General features: G+C 36.0%; 1 protein-coding gene across 5 annotated transcripts in view; it reads right to left on the bottom strand.

Moving 5' to 3' along the window:
* LOC134793111 (Ca(2+)/calmodulin-responsive adenylate cyclase-like) overlaps positions 1–19,112 on the bottom strand; it is a 163,956-nt gene that overhangs the window by 100,332 nt on the left and 44,512 nt on the right. For all 5 annotated transcript variants that reach the window (XM_063764636.1, XM_063764638.1, XM_063764640.1 and 2 more), the window contains exons 4-5: positions 7,731–7,880; positions 4,873–4,991 (exon numbers count right to left, since the gene is read on the bottom strand). In XM_063764636.1, the coding sequence (XP_063620706.1) occupies positions 4,873–4,991; positions 7,731–7,880 (269 nt within the window). The remainder of the gene's footprint in view (positions 1–4,872; positions 4,992–7,730; positions 7,881–19,112) is intronic.

Raw genomic sequence — 19,112 nt, 5'->3', positions numbered from 1 at the left:
TTTCAAATATAGTCTCAGTAAAAGAGGTAAAATACACTCTCTGTCTCAGTAATAGAGGTAAATTTGACTATAAAATCGAAACAACTAATCTCAGTTATAGAGGTCTGTTTTTTCTCACTAACAGAGGTAATTCAGCGCCAAAGTGCCGGGACCGCACCATGAGTCCCAGCTATCGAGGTTTCTCACTTATCCAGGTCCCACTTAACCAAGTTTCACTGTACTTATCTGAAACGTAAATATGCCCAAGTAAAGTAACACACAAGCAGGATAATAGAGTAAATCATCTTATTCAAATTAAGATTGCATAAATTTTGTGTATAAGCGGTGGAAATTACTAAATTCGGAATAAGAAAATATGTGGGCCTTGTGGGGCCTATATACCAATAAATGCTGAATAAATTTTGCATAGTATCGGTTTTGCATATCAAAGCTGAATAATACTTATTTCTTACACAGTTAGTCAGACATTATTCAGCTTAAAGCATTTGTGGTTACTAAAAGCTGCATAATAGCAGCATTAGCAGCAATTAGCTGTATATATTTTGTGTTGTGAGATATTATATATTAGACTTTCAACTGTATAAAAGCGGTTGCAGTTTCTGTGTTAATGCTAGTTTTTGAATAAAGGTGGACGGTATTACTGGAAGCTGTAATGAAATCCACATATTATTTGTTATTCAGCAGCTGCATATATGGGTTAGTTATGGCTTTTATAGACATAACGTCTGAATAATAAATACTAAAACAACACTTATACTTAAGTTATAGCGATTTTAGTACACATATACTATCTTTTCTTGCTAAAAGCTGCAAAATGAACGCAATGAGAAGCGCTATTCAAACTACTGCTTAGTATCAACAAGTGCGCGGTGGAGAGGGTTCCGTAGCTTTATACACGGTCAACAGTGCTACTTGAGCCTGATTGCTTTGAGCTTGAGCGTGTTTTTATTTTATTTTGAACGCATCTTGCGTATTTATTCTTTAATCCAACCATTATTTAAAAAATCGAGGTTTAGTTTTCTTAACAATTCTCTTCGATTGGTTATTTTACACTTGATATTGTTGCATTAAAAACTTGTAGACTGGACTGGGTATGAGAAAAATTAAATAATCACCCCCATTAAAATATAGCGAAATCGATTCTCCACAATCGATCAATCGATTTTGAACAGACTATTTTTAGGTTTCAAGTGGGTCTACTCATACCCATCCCACACTATACTCGTACTCATACCTAAACAATACTGCCCATACCAAACTATACTTGTACTCATACCCGTGATGCCCGCTACTAATATACCCGCACCTTCGCACCTATACCATATTCATATTCATACCATACTCGTAACCACACCATACTCATACTATACACATCTTCGTACTCACTTCGTACATCTTTGCGTATACCTTTACCTACTACATATTTGTCGGAACTGATAACGGAAAAAATAACTGTGTAATCTGCCGTGCCCCCAGATTTATCATATAACTTAATTTTAATTATAATATTAGTAGGAAGTAGGATTGAATATTGCCCGTGTTACATACCTATAATGTTTCTCATCAAACTAGTGAGGATCTATGTGGTTTTTACTATTTGTGTACAGAACCCTAATAGGCTTTAAGATTGAGAAAACAATTACTATTATACTGATGTTATTCAAAACTTGTTGTTCTAAAACCATTATTATCTAACATGTAGCTTAGTAACGCGAATAATGTGAATGCTTATACAGAAATTTAGCACAAAATAGCTGTGGCAGCAGCTTATATTCAGCACAGTCGGACGCCATTACGGTTGCTCATATTCTAACCTTTACAATTATATAGGAATTGAAAATGAACTGAAAATCCCATTTTTATTCATTTATAAAACTAGTTTTATCGTAGCATAACTTGTTAAAGTACAATTTCTATCACTAAAACATCTAAACACCGCAAAAAAATTACAAATTTAAAAGTGGAGTAGTAAATTTTCTATATTTACTTTTTAAACAGTGCATTATTTACGCGGCGCTTTAAAATTTTAAATAAAATGTATATATATATTAACAGTAAAGTCGCATGCGCAATGAAATTGAAGTTAAGTAAACATCAAATAAATATATGGGTGATGTCCTCCTTATTTTGTGAGTATTCACTTCAGAAACTACACTTTGACACGAGTTCACAAATTTAAATGTAAGACAAATCATTGATTTAACACAAATATCTGATTATATTTTCTGTAAAAGTGCACGTTGGAACCAAACGCTTCATAACGTGTGAATAACTGATGCATTGTGTACAAAGCTGGATAACTTTGGTTTAAAAGCGGTATAGAAGCCTTTGACAGCCTCTATACAAGTGTTATTCAGCGATTCAATGTGTGGGCACACACTTATACAGCTATTACATTACTGTTATTCAGTAATAAGCGGCGTGGGCTAGCCCACTTTGCGCCCAAACCTTCTGTATAACGTCTGTATAAGCGCTTATACAGACGTTATACAGCTACCTTATTCCGCATACAGTACGGCATGCTCTATTATTCAAACAATATTCAGCTACTTTTGTGTTACTTGGGTGGTCAACAATATTAACGGGCAGGTAAGCATCATATTTTTAAGACTTGCGTGGGTGCGGCGGCTTGCAAAACTGGTAGGAACAAGCATAAGCTTTCATTGCTAACGAACCAAAACTGTCAGACCTGTATATTAATTCTGAATCCTTATTAACTTTAATAAAGTCGCCACATTCGCACCGATGTGTGTAATCCGATATTATAAGGAAAGTAAAATGTTGTAAAGGCATAAGTTGTAAATGGGATGTAAATGTTGTCCTTATCTTAGCGCTTACCCGGAATACCCGGTTGCATCGTAAAGACACCCGAGTTCGACCAGACGCTCGGCTAAAAAAATAATATGGACCAAGAATTTTCGTACCTACTAGTTTTTTTCACCTAGGTATGTGGGAATTGAGCTGGGTTGTAGGAGAGCAAATATCCCAGTCCCAAAGTTTAATTAGTTCGAAATACAAAATTGAATTTCCACAATTGAAATTACTACAAATTATGTTATGTTTGAAGCAAGCTCTCGTATGACGCTTAGAAATCCGGTCCTTTTACACCATAAGTCTAGTGTCTATTCAATTGAAGGGGACCGTTCCCAGTTCAATTTGGACGGCGGCCAAAACTGCAGCGTTCAAGATACTCTACTGCCAATAAATTGCAAAGTAGGTGCTGTACGACACGTAGGTACTACTGACGCCGGCGTAGACGAATTGTAGTCGGACGTAATTGCCTCAAGCCCTACAACCGATTACTATAATTGGAAAGATGTAAATACATGTGATATAACGTAATTAGATCGCCAAGTTCACCGTATTCCCAAATAGGTTGTATAACGATAGACACATGAGAGTGAGAGTCTATTTGCGATTGGGATTGTCTAAAATTATAGGTAACACTGAGCAAATTAATGGAACCTCAGCATCGATTTCTGAGACTATATTTAGACTTAGGTATAGACTCCTTTAAAGTAGATGAAATGTCAAGTTATGACATTATAATTAGATTGTAAATGTAATTTACAGTTTAATTTTACTACATTAGGATGGAAGGGTTAAATTATAAGATTTGAAGTTTCGATGTGGTAAACCTTCCTAGTTGTACCAGGATTTAGTTAAAACCCTATCCATTCTACTCGTACCTATACTTAATCCAAATAGTTTGCTCGCGCTGTATAATTATAATAGTGCTTTTATTACCCAAAGCTCTGTCGCTACAATATCAGTACCTATTAGCTCAGTGCATTCATACTACATATATGGAAATTCTGTGCAGTTGCTTCGTCCAATATCTGTCAAACCCTTGCCAAGCAACCGTCTGCGCAAATAACTGCCCGTCGTCCGTTCAGGATCCAAACAAAGTAAAACTCAATACGTGCTTTGTTTTCCAGAATTCTCTTTAGTTCCATAAATTCTCGAAATCGTGACTCAGTTTCTCGTACTCCTTACAATCGATTACAATGTTTAGCTGTAGAGTTGATGGCTCGTGCAAAAACGCATCAAAGTTTACGTTTCGCCTGTTTGCTTTCCTTGATGCGTAAATGCAATATCCTCTGTTACTAGAACGCGGCACCTACTGTACCTAGTGAATAGCTAGAATTATTGGGTATTCGCACTGTTTACATTGTTATCGAAAGCGGTTTCTAGAATTTGATTCGAGCCTATGCGGATTACCTATTTCAGGTAAGCTTCGAAGCTAAATATAGAGGTATTGAGTTTAGGTACGTTATACCGGTACTATTAATATCAAGTTATACGTATTGTATTAGTTATGGAAAATAACTGGCATGTATTTTTTAAAGCTTTAGACTCAGTTTCCATATCAAATGTTGCGGATAGGCAGCTATCACGTGCAGTCCACATTAAATAATACTGTACTTGAAAACTCGTTAAATTCGCCATTGTCAAACAATAACGCTGGTGTCGAAAATGTTATTGACTTCCGTGGAGCAACTACGTAAGTATATGCAGTGAGTATGTAAATTTGGCAAGCAAATCGTAAGTAGATAATACATAGTTGCCATTAAAATATAAGATCTGAATGATACAAATAATTTATTAGTACACATTTGCGCCCACGAGGATTTTGATTGTAACTTCAGTCAAAGTACTCTAATTTTCATATCACTCACTGTCTTCTAATAATTTATAAACATTTCTTTAAAGAGCAACTCACATAATTTACATTGGAATAGGTAGGTTATTTGTTATAATTACGCCCACGTGTATATTGTAGTCAAATTATCTTACAAAGCAAAAAAAGGCTTAATAAAACGTAATAAAGGTGTCATTCGCTTGGCTGGCTGTGTTAGTAACAATACTAACCTGACTTGCTCGTGCTTTTGTATGTAGATCTTGTGGAACTGGCCCTCCACCGGCGATATGATGTCGTTCTTCATTTCCATGGCGACGTGTTGTGGCAGCACTGACAGCAGTAATCGTTCCTGGTGACAAAATAATGGCTTAATATTTGTTGCAATTGTAAATCGTGACGTTGCATTAGTTTGCTTGGTGTAGTGTGGACTCACAATTAGCTTCGTAACTTCATAATGTACCTGCTAAACTACTTTTTCATGTAATATGAAGTTAGGTATTATTCCAAAATGTTATTACTAAAGAAGTGTAACGCTAGTAAAATTCCATAAATATTGTTTGCTAGTGAAACGAAATAAATCAATGCGAAACAGAAATGTCTAGTAGATCCTAACCAAAATATTTGTGATTGGTAAATACTTAATAGTGCTATTACGCTGGGCTATTTGTCGGTATAAGTAGGTAAATACTTTGTTTATTTGGAACTCTAACCCCCTTATTCATAAAACTTTACGGGCCTGATTAAGTTAAATTATGTTTTATCCCTTTCTTACAAATACATAAGTCAAAATGGCATATAAAGACAAACGATTATTAGCTAATTGAGACTTGTAGCGCATTTATGAATAAGAGGGTTATTCTTTAAATAATTATTACAAATGTAATTGCTGAATGATGGATTTATGAGTATTCAGAAACTGGAAGTATAAATAAGAATGTAACGACTCCTCGTAGTGCTACAAATATGTTGGATTTCCGTCGTAATGTTTTCTTGTGGGACCGATATACCCAAGAATAAGATTCATTATGAGGTACTTGGTTAGAAAGCACTACATAGTAGTAGGTATTACTTAGTAAACTACAGAAACAAATAGAGCAACAGCGTTAAAAGGAAAAGTTTCGTATAATAAGGGACCACAACTTTTTCCAAGTATCAAGATTGATCGAGCCAGTAAATCCGTGTTATACGCAAAGAGCTAAAACAAAGCGACGGCGGCCTACAACGTTGCCATTGTGAGTTGTAAATGTCAAACTTTGAATCTCAATGGCCCTACAAATATCGTGTGCTACGATTCGAAACGCTCAAAACGTTTTGATTGATGTAGTGGGTCGTCAAACATTCATCGCGTTGGCTGGTTGTCAATAATTTTTGTTTGGTATTTATTACACGTATTAACAATGTTTTTCCGTCTTGTTTTTAAGACGGAGGTTAATCCTCCTAAGGGTTTAGGAAATTTAGTTTATTAGAAGTTTATTTTTATTTTAGTTTGTTTACCTCTTAAGGCTGGTATGGTCGCGCTAAACTTAACATAGGACCAGTGAAACCAGGGTCGAGAGGTTGGAATTAACCTTTATAATATAAAATAATTTACGTTAGACCCGTTAAAACATCCGTTAGTTATAACGGTTTTTTTTACAAACGGATATTTGCACTTTGGTTGTTTGTGCTTTTTAGACAGTTATGCAGAAATTAATGCAGGTGTTGCAACACTTATTGAAAATTTGAAACACGAACGCGACTACAACGGTCTCTTCATTAGTAATCTCAACGTGCTCTGAGGAAGCTACAAGGGATTTGGCGTGGCGCCAAATCTCCCTAGATTCCATAAACCAATTAAAAACCGTCTCAGCTCGACGATTAGACTGCAATTTGGCTATTTTATCTGTCGTTTCATAAACCACTAAGGCGATACCTAAACATTAAGATAGCTACGTCTAGCCTTGCGCGACAAATTGTAGGCACACCACATTAAGAAACCAGGTAATCACAGAATACACGAACGTAACTTACAAGAGTCTCTTCATATGTAAATTTCGCTACGTGTTTCGGTCTAAGAAAGCCCTGGTCTACAAGATATTTGCCGAGTTACCAGATGGGACTACGGGTAAATTCCATAAGCGCGGCTAATTAAAAACCGTCTCTATTTAAGATTAAACGCGCTTATTTTGCTATTCTAACGTAATTCCAAGATTTGGCATAGGCATAGGAATTAGTCGGGTTTTTCACAGTGTTCCTCCGCCGTAGTAGAGTTTTAGTAAAATATCAAAATCGCGAGGCCCGAAGAACTCCCGAGTAGGTACGAGCCAGAGTTCGGCCCCGCTATTAAATACGTCCTTCCAATTGAAAATCAGTGACCTAGGTATTCGTTTTCCAACCAAATGGATATACAAATGCTTTAGTATATAAACACTAGATTTACATTAGAAAATCTCATGATCATGATATAGATGCTAATGATTATAGCACATTTTAAAGCCTTGCTAAAGAAGTGTCCCCTTTTAGATGATGGAGACATAGCAATCAGATTGAAATGCACCGGCTATCCATAAAAGTAGATCAGTTAATGTAACCGTTATTTAGTATCCGCGGCACGATCGGAGATGTAATTTGTATGTTAAATGAGGGAATGAACGTGTAATGGATCCTTAGATTTATCGAACACTGGCTAGTAGTGATGTCTAAATTCAGTGTGCAATAAAATCTTTATTTGCTATTGATGTGTCGATAAATCTCAATTGATTAAGTTACTCTTTCGATGCTATTGTTATAACATTTGGATATCGTGCATCCTGTCGCATTAAGCATCGCCTAATAGTGTTATAGAACATGACAATAGTGCTATCAAACTGCCTAACATCCTGTTTCCGAAAGTGGTTTAGAGTTTTATATCTGTGGATTAGATTAGCATGTTACTGTATTGGTCGTGCCGCTGTCGTGTCTCCGCGAGCAAGTTCATCAGCTCGACACCACCATGTCGTGTAAGTGTTGTTGTTGTTTCTCGTCACCCTCCTTGCCAAGCCGCGCCGCGATATTCTTAGTGTTAAGGAACGCACATCACTGTTTCAGGCAACATGTTAGTATTTCTTACCAGTTTCTCGTTCTCATCCTCCATGTCGAGCCGCGCCGCGATGCAGTTTCGTGTGTCGAGGAAGGCGCGCCGCTGCGCAGTCTCCATGAGCGAATGCATCAGAGCGCCCACTATATTGACGCACACGAAGACCACCACGTTACCCACCATCTGCACAAACACAAATGCTGTCCAGTCGCAAACATCTTTACAAGCCTACGGTCCAAAAATATATTTACACGCCGTTCAAGAACTTGCATGCAATATTCGATACATTGCTAATTACGAAATTGCATGCAAGTTCTTGAACCGTCTAAATACGTAGGCAACTCTGAAAGTTCTTAGAAAAGGCTTATATGCAATTTGGTCGTTATCTGTGTTTCAGGATTGATGGCAATTTGGAAATTGTACGTCGAGCGTTATTCCAATTTCGACCTAAGAATTTTTTCGTATTACTATTTATAACGATTTTCATTGTGGGCTCAGCCAACAACAGAGTTACAGTAGGCTTCAGTTATAGTTTCATAATGAAGCCTAGTTCTTGTACGTCTGTTTATTTTTTAAATTACACATTTAATCGCTTTTGTAGTTATTCAACGGATGATCATAGAGAAGCATGTCATTCAAGAGTGACGTCAAAAGTTTACATCGCACAGTTGTGCGGTTAATGAAAAATACTGGCAAAAAATTGTATATCAGTAGTTTTTGATAACCCTCAGTATTCATATGCCACTGTTAAAAAAATCTTGCTTAAATTATTTTGTGTCAAAAAAGCTTGAATCCCGATGGGTACCTCATGAATTTCATACAAAACCTCCGAGGACCTAAAATCGCCATACAAAAAAGGCATTGGAGGAATGAGCTGTGTGCGCTTCAGGGTAATCCTATCCTAATGAAAATTTATACGCGTGGTCAGAAAGAGATAAAGCACGCATTAAAATAAAGAGTAACGTCCTAATTACTTCAGCTTTTTCTATTCTAAACACTTTCAGTTTGTCCCTCGTAGGGCTTAAGACACCGACAATAAGGTTGTGTAAATATTTTTTTGGAACGATGGCTTGTAACTATGTTTGAGAACTCGACAGGTCAATTGCTAAATTTAAGTTTTAAACAAGAAATGCAAAATTTGTCGTCATAGTTTAAATAGCCTTCGCTATTTTGCTCACTTGAAATAGGCTTTCACTGACAATGTAAGATACGACAGGGGATGTTTTGGAGACGAACAACAATGAAACTTAGTTACCTACGTGAAGTACGTGCTCGCTTTGTTATGCGTATTTCAAAAGCTGTCTAGGCTGCGCAGCCTTAAGCATTTTATTTTGGTTGATAACATTAAGTTTGTCTCGAAAAAACCTTCTGGCACGTGTTTATAAAGAGATTATTTCATAAACAGTGAACCCTTTACAAATGTTAGGTGCGCTGTCTAGAATACCTAGGCTGATTATCGCGAACAAAGCTGGAATTAAGGAGCGAGACAATGTAGGTACGTAACTAGATAGAAACAAGTGAAACAACTTAGCGGAGCTTAAGATTAAAGACAAGCAATTTCGCTCAGTAAATTATGTTTGGAAATCGTTTCCTTGCGTCAAACAATGGCACTTGACTTGATGTAAGTTCGTGATAGTGTCGTCTTCCTTATACGAAAACTCCCCAGCGCATAACTAAACTTAAAAAACAGTTTGATAAGCAAAGAAGCTCCGGCTAAGTCGGGCTACGCTTGTAGCGTACTAAGAGACGTATTTTTTATTAGTCGTATTACCCTCTATACTTTTATTAAAAGCTATTAGATGAGACGCGAAACGATTTTCTAGAAATGGTAGCTCGACACAAAATCGTTCGGGAAATGGGACGCTATCAATCAATGATTCGAATAATATGTCATATACGTCGCTCTAGCGTACTTTCCGTTGAAGTTCCGATCGATACACTCAAAGAGAGACAAACACATAAAGGATTTAATTCAAACGCTTATAAGTACCCGAGCGTAAACAAACTTGTGGCACAATTTAAATGGAGTTTAGCATACCGGGCGCAAATATTTTTCTATTGAAACAACTTTGAAATAGTTTTATTTTAGAGCGAAAAATTGTTTCAGAAATGGCAAGCTATTTTCGTCTACGAATCGCGTTACGCGTCCCAAGTGAAATGGAAAAACGTCAAATTAGACTGTTTTCCGAAACAGTTTATTAACAAAAGAAGCAGTTACGTTTCGTTTTGCGGTGAACTCAAAACAATCCACTAAATGAAGCACAGGGCGATACGCACCTTTTGAAGCAACGCTAACACACGACGGCAAGTGCAAAGAAATACAGTAAGGATTCATTAAATCCACATACATACAGCTTTTTTACATTGAATACTAGCCGAGGGGTCGTCGGGCCCGTGTAAGCATTGCCTTTGAATTTTAAAACAAAAAACTCAGCAAATGAGCGAGCCACTTGTGAAATCTCATTACTGCAATTAAGCGCCTACCTACATTTGATTAAATGGATTCGTTAAAAAGGACATTCATACTGGCATAAAGTTGTATAATGATAGCTCGGAGTGAGATTGCGCCTAGATTAGGTAATTACGTTAATGAATTAAAGTACCTCCATATAAAGTTATTTGCATGAAACATTGTATTTATTCAAGAGCCCGTGTAATTAAATTTTATTGTCTTAACGTATTCAATTCATGTTACATTTCAATTAATTCAAGCCGCTTATATTGCGTAGCGTAATGCGTTGCCCGGTGGTCCACTAAGTTGTTAACTGAGTATTATGTATATATCAATAATATAATTGATTATCTGTATTGATAGAGCAAACAGAAGGTAATGTGTGAGTTATTGTGTACACTGTTGTTATCTGGACTATGCAAATTGATAACCGGCCGCCCGCGTCGGCGCGGCGTCGCCCTCACAGCTGTCACTGCTAGTGTCAGAGTGTCACCGCTTGTATACCAGTCAGTTTATACTCTACTGACCCTCTGACGATGACGCTGTAATTCCTGTCAGGGACAAGCAATTAATAAATATTCCTAATCTCATACAAAGTTAAGTTATAGTGAAATAAAAAAAACGTAAAATACTTTGTTCTAGGTTCATTAGCTGAGTTCAAAACCCCATGCCAAATACCTACACATATGAGTATATATGAGACCAAAACGTCTCTATAGTGACTTCTACTGTGGTGAGAAACGCAACTTTGCATGTTTGTATTATTTTCTCCTCTTGATCCCGGAGACACCAACGAAATTAAACACAATAAAATAGAGGCTTTATGGTCTCAAATGAACAAGCATGTTTATTGAAACAACACAGCCGAGTAAGCTACATGAATGAGTGACTTTCCGGTAATAGATACCACTTTGTAATTCATCAATAAGGATGATTTTGCACTAGCGCCTTAATAACTACCGATCGAAGCTTCCTATTGCCACAACATTACAGATGTGTGTAATGAATGCCGGTTGTCACGTCTACGCGAGTTACATGTGCTAACTTTCTGATGTACTTGACGATAGGAAACAGGTGACAACTAACGGGTTGTTTAATTTGACAGCGCAAATTATGAAGAACAAGTAATAGTGAAGTTGCACGCTTGTGACAACAGTCGCAAAGTTGTCTAGGGGCCCCACAAAGTTGTTTTACAACTCGGAAGAATTACGGATTCAGTCCACGTCTACCCAGTCAGGATAGAACAGGAATAGCGAAATTGCATGAAATATTTTCATCTTTTTTGTAGACATTAGTAGTTTGTTGTTACAATATTATTTATCTATACATATTAATGTATAAAACTCTATTCTTCAAAATTTAATGAAAAAAAAATGTAAGCCTAGATTTTCCTCAGCAGAATTACATAAATTGTGCAATATATTTTTCTTACGCAAAGAGGTAGGTATTTGTAATTCTTAGTTGGACCGCTTGAATTTGCATCTCATTTCTGATATACTTAATGTTCCAAACCCTGCTGTAGGTATATGTTTTTTTTAATTAGTCTTTATAGAGTGTCCCACTGCTGGGCAAAGGCCGCCCCCTTTCCCGCCATTTGGTCCTACCTAATGCACACTCTCGCCAATCGTATGTGTAAATAAGAAGTTAAATTAAAAACGAATCAATATACATTACTCCTATAGTTCCTCATTATTAAATCAATACATAATGTTATTAAAAATAAACAGCGCCCTATTTTATCCGCGCTCGGCGATCCGGATATCAGCTGCAGCGCGCTAGTGAATAGATTTCCAATATTTTCAAAAGATCTTTAAATAAAATCGTATTGAAATATCCGCTTCTCGATCAGACTAGTGAGTGAATATTTGAAGAATAGGTAAAATATTCAGAAGCACAATATTGTTTCCATCTCTATGAGGATTCATCGGTAGAGTACGTGTTGTTTGTATTCAATGTGTCCAATAAAAACATAAAGCTTTTCCTTGCACAAAGTGCCACGTTGTTTAGTAACAATCGCTTTTAAATAGAATACACAGTCCAACTCCTAAAATTCACTCGCTCGACGCCCCTAACCGTTAGCAACTGATGAATAACAAGTAGTCGAAAGAGCGAAAAAATACATTCGGAAAAAAGTTTGTGTAATGAACATGTATAGGAGACATTATTCATCGCTAGAGATGGGTAACTACCCGGGTAAATACCCGACAGCGGGTATTTACCCGATAAATACCCGATATTTACCTACCCGCGGGTAAATACGCGGGTATTTTCGTTTTTCTTCTAAATTTGATGTGTTTAATGGTATGTGAGTATAAATAAGATTAATTTAAGTATTTTTTTATAATGTTACATAAAATGTATGTTCAAACTAATTACGATAAGGTTGCTATGAGGTGAAGTTCGATTTTAACATATCAGTCCAATTATAAAAATCGTGTAAAATCAATCCCTGGCTTCCGGAAATGTTTTAAAATGCTTTTAATATACATTAGAAAGATGAAAATAAAGAATACTTATGAATGATAATAAAAAAAAATTGTGCCGTATCCCAACTTGTGAAGCTTATAAGTCAAACACAGTTAGTTTTAGGACAAAAATGTATATAACCTTTTTTGTAGAAAATTATGTCTACTTTAGTTTGTACATACAACACATTTCGATATTAATGACAGATTCCATGAAATATGAAAAAGTTCACTTTTGCCCCGCTCACCCCAACCACACCCCCCGCCGACCGAAGTTGGAATGTGTATTATCAACGTATAAGTACGATAATTTACTCAAGTCTAAAAAAAATACTCTTATGACGGCCTTTTTTTAATATTTATCAAAATTGTACTAAAAATTCCTTAGTTACAACTGCAACTGCAACTAAACCATTACATTTTAAATGACACACAATAATTACAGCCATTAACTCGGTTTATATCTACACTTTAACACAAATCGACATGTGCAACAAGAAATGAATCTACCCGTCCATTTGGGTAGATACGGGTAAATACCGGGTAGATGGGTATTTACCGGGTATTTACCTGGGTGGGTAAATTGGGTAAATACCCGCGACCCATCTCTATTCATCGCTGAGCAACACCGTAGAGACCTTTGACGACCCTTCGGCGGGTAAATAACGACCAACTTTGAATAATTTTCACACGCGTCGTGTATTAATATGGAATATGGAAGAGCAAAAAACTCGTGTCAGAATCTCAGAATACTTCTATCGCTTAATCCGTTTTGACTCCTGCCTTTGCGGTAAAAGGTATATAATTTATGTGCGTCTGACACGTGATAAAATCTCATTAACTTATTCATTTCAGAGCGTGTGGAAGATAATGCTTTTTAACATTTATGGGTGCTCAATATACTCGGCTTTTTATTGTCTTGGCGTTAAAATAATGATGAAAGTTCTGTTATAGTTATACTCCACTTAATATCTACCAAAAATGAAAGCGATCAAGACTAATAATGGTGACCACCTACGCTGCCTTACTATGGAAAGTGGGCGAAAGTCAACGATAATGATAGAAATACATTAAGTTCATTTCGAAATATTGATAACAGCCAGTGCTTGTGCATATGGCAGTAACCGTTCTAAATATGACAGTTAATGTCACACTACGTCAGTCAGGTAAATCACAATATAACTATTTAAACACATCGTCGGGTGACAAGCAAAAGTCACTAACATCATTGAAATTATTGGACAATAAACCGTGTTACAAGTGTAATAAAGTGCATTGTTACTTTAATTTTTTGATAGTATTTACTTAGTGAGTTTTGCTTTTCACCCGACGACATACATTTTGAAAAATTAATATGTAAGTACACAATATTTTTCTTTAAAAAAACGATCTAACAATTCAAATAATTTTTTCTATGAAGTCAAGTAGTAAACATATAGAGTTAGACCAAGCTAAGTTAGCAGCGATTTTGAAAGCCCAGACTGTGCAAGTGTTATTTTAAACCTCACACTTCTATGAAATTGACTATATATCAAAATCGCTGCCAACTTAGCTTGATCGAACTAGATAAAATCAGCCATAATTGACATTAATGGAAAACGTTGCGAAACGCGAGCATAGGTCGTCATAGCCCCTAAAATTTAAGCAGCATTTGTTTATGACACAATGATAAAATCTGTTCTCAGCGGCCTCGGTAAGCGTTCTGGAGAACCGGTATGTAAGTGCTCCTGACACATAAATGCAACACTGTACCATATATTATCACTTTTTGCATTCGGACCTGTATTGCCATACGAGCCTATTATATTATGTATACGCTCGACCTATAATTGGAGAGATGTGTATCTTGAGATGATTTGAGATTCACTTGTGAATACTAGTTTCTTGACATAACATGTCCTTACCTTACGTCATTACATTTGTAACTATAATAAAAGTAAACTGTAACTGTAATGTGTGACTGAATGTATTTATAAATTACATGTAAGTGATGTAAGAGATTTGTAGTAGGCAGGTCCTTATTTCCCTAGTTTATAACTGGTGGGCGGTAGGTTTGATCGATGTAGGTACGCACTTTTTCCTTTTATATTCGGGAATGAATTACACGAATCGATGTTCCCTATATACTACTGTACAGGCTGTATATAAACATTACTGGTTAGTTTGTAATATGAATATAAAGTTAGGTTATATCAGTTCCCTCGGAGGCGTTGGCCTACCAACCAATAATACATTCGGGTCAAACATAAATTTTGGGGTCTATTCTAATCTGTAGGTACTTATCCCAAAATTTTATTAATAACATTGGTGAAACAACTGTTCACAATAAAATTGTGGTACAGTACAGCCCAAAACTACGTCAGGCAGTCCTGAAGATACCTTTAGGCGATATATATAAGTCACTAAATAAAGTACGTTTATACACTTATACTTATATAATACAATTTTACAAGAAGCAAATTTTTCAGAACTTAGATATAAAAAATGTTGTTTAGAAACACTAAAGTAAGATTTTAGGAATGGTATTTAGGTAGTGTAGAACACTAAATGCCTGCGTCTTAATGCCCAGAATCTACATGACTTCCAATTTTAGTGTTAAAACTACTAAAGTCCATGACCTCTCTTTTAGAAATGTTACAGGAATAACCCAACCAGCTGAAGTCGATCATTCAACAGAGAAATTCTTTCGGCTTCGCTCCTCAAAGGAAGTTGTTAAAAGTTACCGACCATTCCTGGTGAGAAATAAATTTCCCCTCGACCACGCGCGTGTGTATGTATGTACGTATGTATCTGCTGTAGAAATGAAAGCGCTCGAACAGTTTATGCTAACCAGATGGTACTTTGATTAATGCTGCATAATATGGCCAGTATAAATCGAGATTGATCGTGGATGATATGCATAACTCTACTGCATCTGCAAACGAATTATTGTCAGTGTAAATCTACAGAACCGTAAACGATTTGAACTGTCTGGTATACCTATTGCACGACAATAGGAACATTATTATTCTGTACGTATCGAAAATGAGACCTCACTGCCATCTGGCGATAAGTGGAATATAAAGAGACCGGGCAGAGCAAAACCTCCCGGTTACGTAAATGCATCGCAAAAAGAGCAATAAGACATCAGAAGGCCTAGACCGTCTGGGCACACATATCTACATGTATTACATGTGTCTACTATTGGAAACCAGTCTCGAGGCCAATTTTTATTGTTCGTCGGGGAAATAAAAGGCAATCTTACAATGGTAATTCTTTACTTACTTGGAATGTAAACGTGAACAACGTTGTTAATACATTAAATCATAACAAATGGAAGCATGCTCCCTAGAGGATTTTATCAAGTAATAAACATTCACGAGCACTATTGATTAGTCATAAAACGGTAATGTGATGTGACGGAGGCGATGGGGTGACGGCATTTCTAAATATTCCGCATTTATAAACCGGCTCTTCAGCTTATGTTTTTCCTAGAGTGTTTATTTATTCGGCACAGTTTCAGAGACAATAGCGATTAAAACAGGCCGTTTTTGAGCAATATGTGACCTACATTTTTCTTTCCGTCTAGGTATCTGAGTAAAACCAAGTTTTGCAGTAAGTATAAAACCAAATTAATGAGTAACTCCAAATCGTGCCAATATGCTCATAAACATAAAAACGTAAACAACATCAGACGTAAACAAGCAATTTTATCAGAACGACTCATTAAGAAGCCATTTATTGGCCAAAATTGAAGGGCGTTTTTTTGTCGAGTGGCAGTTGATGACGCAACGGTATCACGCGAGCGGGTGCCATGGACGTAGCCCCCGCTTGCAAGGCCCCGGTTGGGCGCCAACTCAAGCCAAGGGCAAGGCTGCGGCCTCCGCGGAGGTCGTACTCGACTTAATCAAATGAACGCTTATGGCCCAAATTTTCGCACTGCCGATTTTTTTGGATTATTTTTACTACTTGTGTTATAAGTTATAACGTTTGCAGTTAAATATACTTTTACGAGTTTTACGACTGACGAGATTCCCAGTGGATGTCAATGTTAACTACACAAACTCGTTAGTTGCATGTTAGTGCCTAAAAAGTGACTTCGATGCGGAAGAAAGTAACACTACAAAACAAACAACAATATGAAAACAATATGCGTTCGATTCACACGTGCGTAGATATTGTTGTAAACGTATTTCAATAATTAATTAGTATAAACCTATACGTTTTTTTCTAAATCATAATGGTACCTATTTCTATAGATGTGTATTACTAGGGCTTATTGTCGTTTCGTTTTAGATTATGGTTATAGATAATAAAGAAGGGACTGTGGGAATATCAAAAACCCTTTTGTAACTTTTTCATTAGGAAAAAATACCGAAACCAAGCAAAGATCTAGATAATAACAATAAAATTAACAACAAAACAGTCCAACTTAACAGAGTACCCAGGGACCAACGAAGCGTACTTAATTAATGTTTAATGTTTCTTATATGTATTACGCCTCATTTATACACAATGATGTTATGTAAAAAGTAATTGTTTTAATGTAGCACTATAGTAGATTGTTAACCAAGGGTGGAAAGTGAACCATTTCACCCGAGATATTTTGGCGCTCGAACGAAGAGAGAGCGCCAATAGTTCGAGGGTGAGATGGTTACTTTTACCCGAGTTAAACACTCTACTTTTCATTTCGACTATGAGGAAAGTCAAACACGAGAAATGTAGGTTGATAATTGGTAAGTATTTATGAAGTTTTTCAAGTTCACTTGATGCTTTGTATTCATCACTGATTTAAGCAAAGAGTAATTGCTCCAAAGTGTGGAAGGTTGTAATGATTTAGTTAGACATTTCACTAAAATAAGCCAAATATTCGTTTTCCGACAGCGACTTCACTTTTTTAACGCTTCTCCAATTCATGAACTGCTCGTATGCCTTTAGGTATCTTTGTTTTGAAGATGCAGGTAAAAGATTATCAACCACTGTTTTTGCTTCTTCTTTAACAGATTCAGGAGTTAATTCTATGTTTAAGTCACTCGAATCACTTGAAAAATCCATTTTTAACCAGAGCAAGTAATGTCTCAACAGTTTATTTAGTACCATACCTATTCCCGCCTTTTCCTAATTCGTTATTTTTCTACACTGAGAGAAAAAACTAACAAAAACACACTTGGAATTACAAAAATAAAACTTAATCCGGGGACAAGGAGAGTCACCCAAGTAACATTTTAGTCCTATAATTTTAGTTTTTATCGCTAAAAGCTTGTATAGACGTCGTATTAAGGTTTCAGAGGTGACCACCTGTCGTATAAAAGCGCTTGGCAACACCTTTTTGCTCTATAGGCTTATACAGCTAATATATTCTATAAGCAATTGATGTAAAGGTTTATTTCATCATTTTATAAAGCCGTTATAGGCGTGTACTATAACAGGTTCAAATATAACCACTACAGAGCAATATTACTGTATAATAGTATTTGGAATCACTTTTATGCAACTAATTTGCGCTATTAAGGTTCCCTGCCAAGCCGCTATAGTTTTGTGTTTTAACAGTGACAAAAACCCAACTATACAACGATTTTAGGATATAGTGGCTTTAGAGATCACTGCTATAGTACATAATACTTTAGTAGTTTGCGCTATTAAGGTTCCCTGCAAGCCGCTATAGTTTTGTGTTCTAACAGTGACAAAAACCCAGCTATACAACCATTTCAGGATAAAGTGGCTTTAGAGATCACTGCTATAGTACATAATACTTTAGTAGTCATATGAACACTATTATAGAACTGTTTTGCTCTATAGTAGCGTTTTTGGGACATATTTATAGCGTTAAAAAGCGCTTTAGTAGTTTTTAAATCCCTATTATATCTCATCGCTGTAAACGTCACAATGACTCTTTTATATCACAAAACTGTTGTATAGTGGTTTTGTTTTTTCTTTTAAAAGACAACAGCGTTATAGTTGAGTTTTTATGTCTTTTATAAACCGAGTTAGATACATAAAGGTAGAAAACGACTACTTGTAAATGATCAATTTGATCTGTAATGGCTACTTATATCTTGCTTATATAAGTTCAGGCCTAAGCCACATAATGTGGTTCCGTACAAAATATTTTTATATTTTAATGAATTGATAAAAAAGACCCCAGTGATATTACGATATTAGTGACTGTAGGTGAGATTTATCATCAATGATTTAATACAAGCATAAAATCGTGACGGTTTAGATATTTATCGACATCCATTATTAGCACATTTTTTTTACCAATCACACTGAAAAAGGAAACAACAGTAATGACTACATCTAAATTTAAAAAAATCCTATATCTTTCTAAAGAGTTTGTAGGTGTAACTGGGTCACAGCAAAATTCTTTTGGAACCCTAATTTTAATCATGATGGCGGTGAATATTTCGTCGTAAGTTCTATAGTTAGCCTATAAAAGCGTCGGATTTACTTCTTGGCTGTATAGTAGTAACTATGGTGAATATCATAATATTTTATTAAATTATTTTATTAAAAGCA

The sequence above is a fragment of the Cydia splendana genome, chromosome 8 (genome assembly GCF_910591565.1).
Source record: "Cydia splendana chromosome 8, ilCydSple1.2, whole genome shotgun sequence".
In the NCBI taxonomy this organism is placed as follows: Eukaryota; Metazoa; Arthropoda; class Insecta; order Lepidoptera; family Tortricidae; genus Cydia; species Cydia splendana.
The sequence above is the reverse complement of the archived record's forward strand: the minus strand, read 5'-3'. Positions and strand labels throughout refer to the sequence as shown.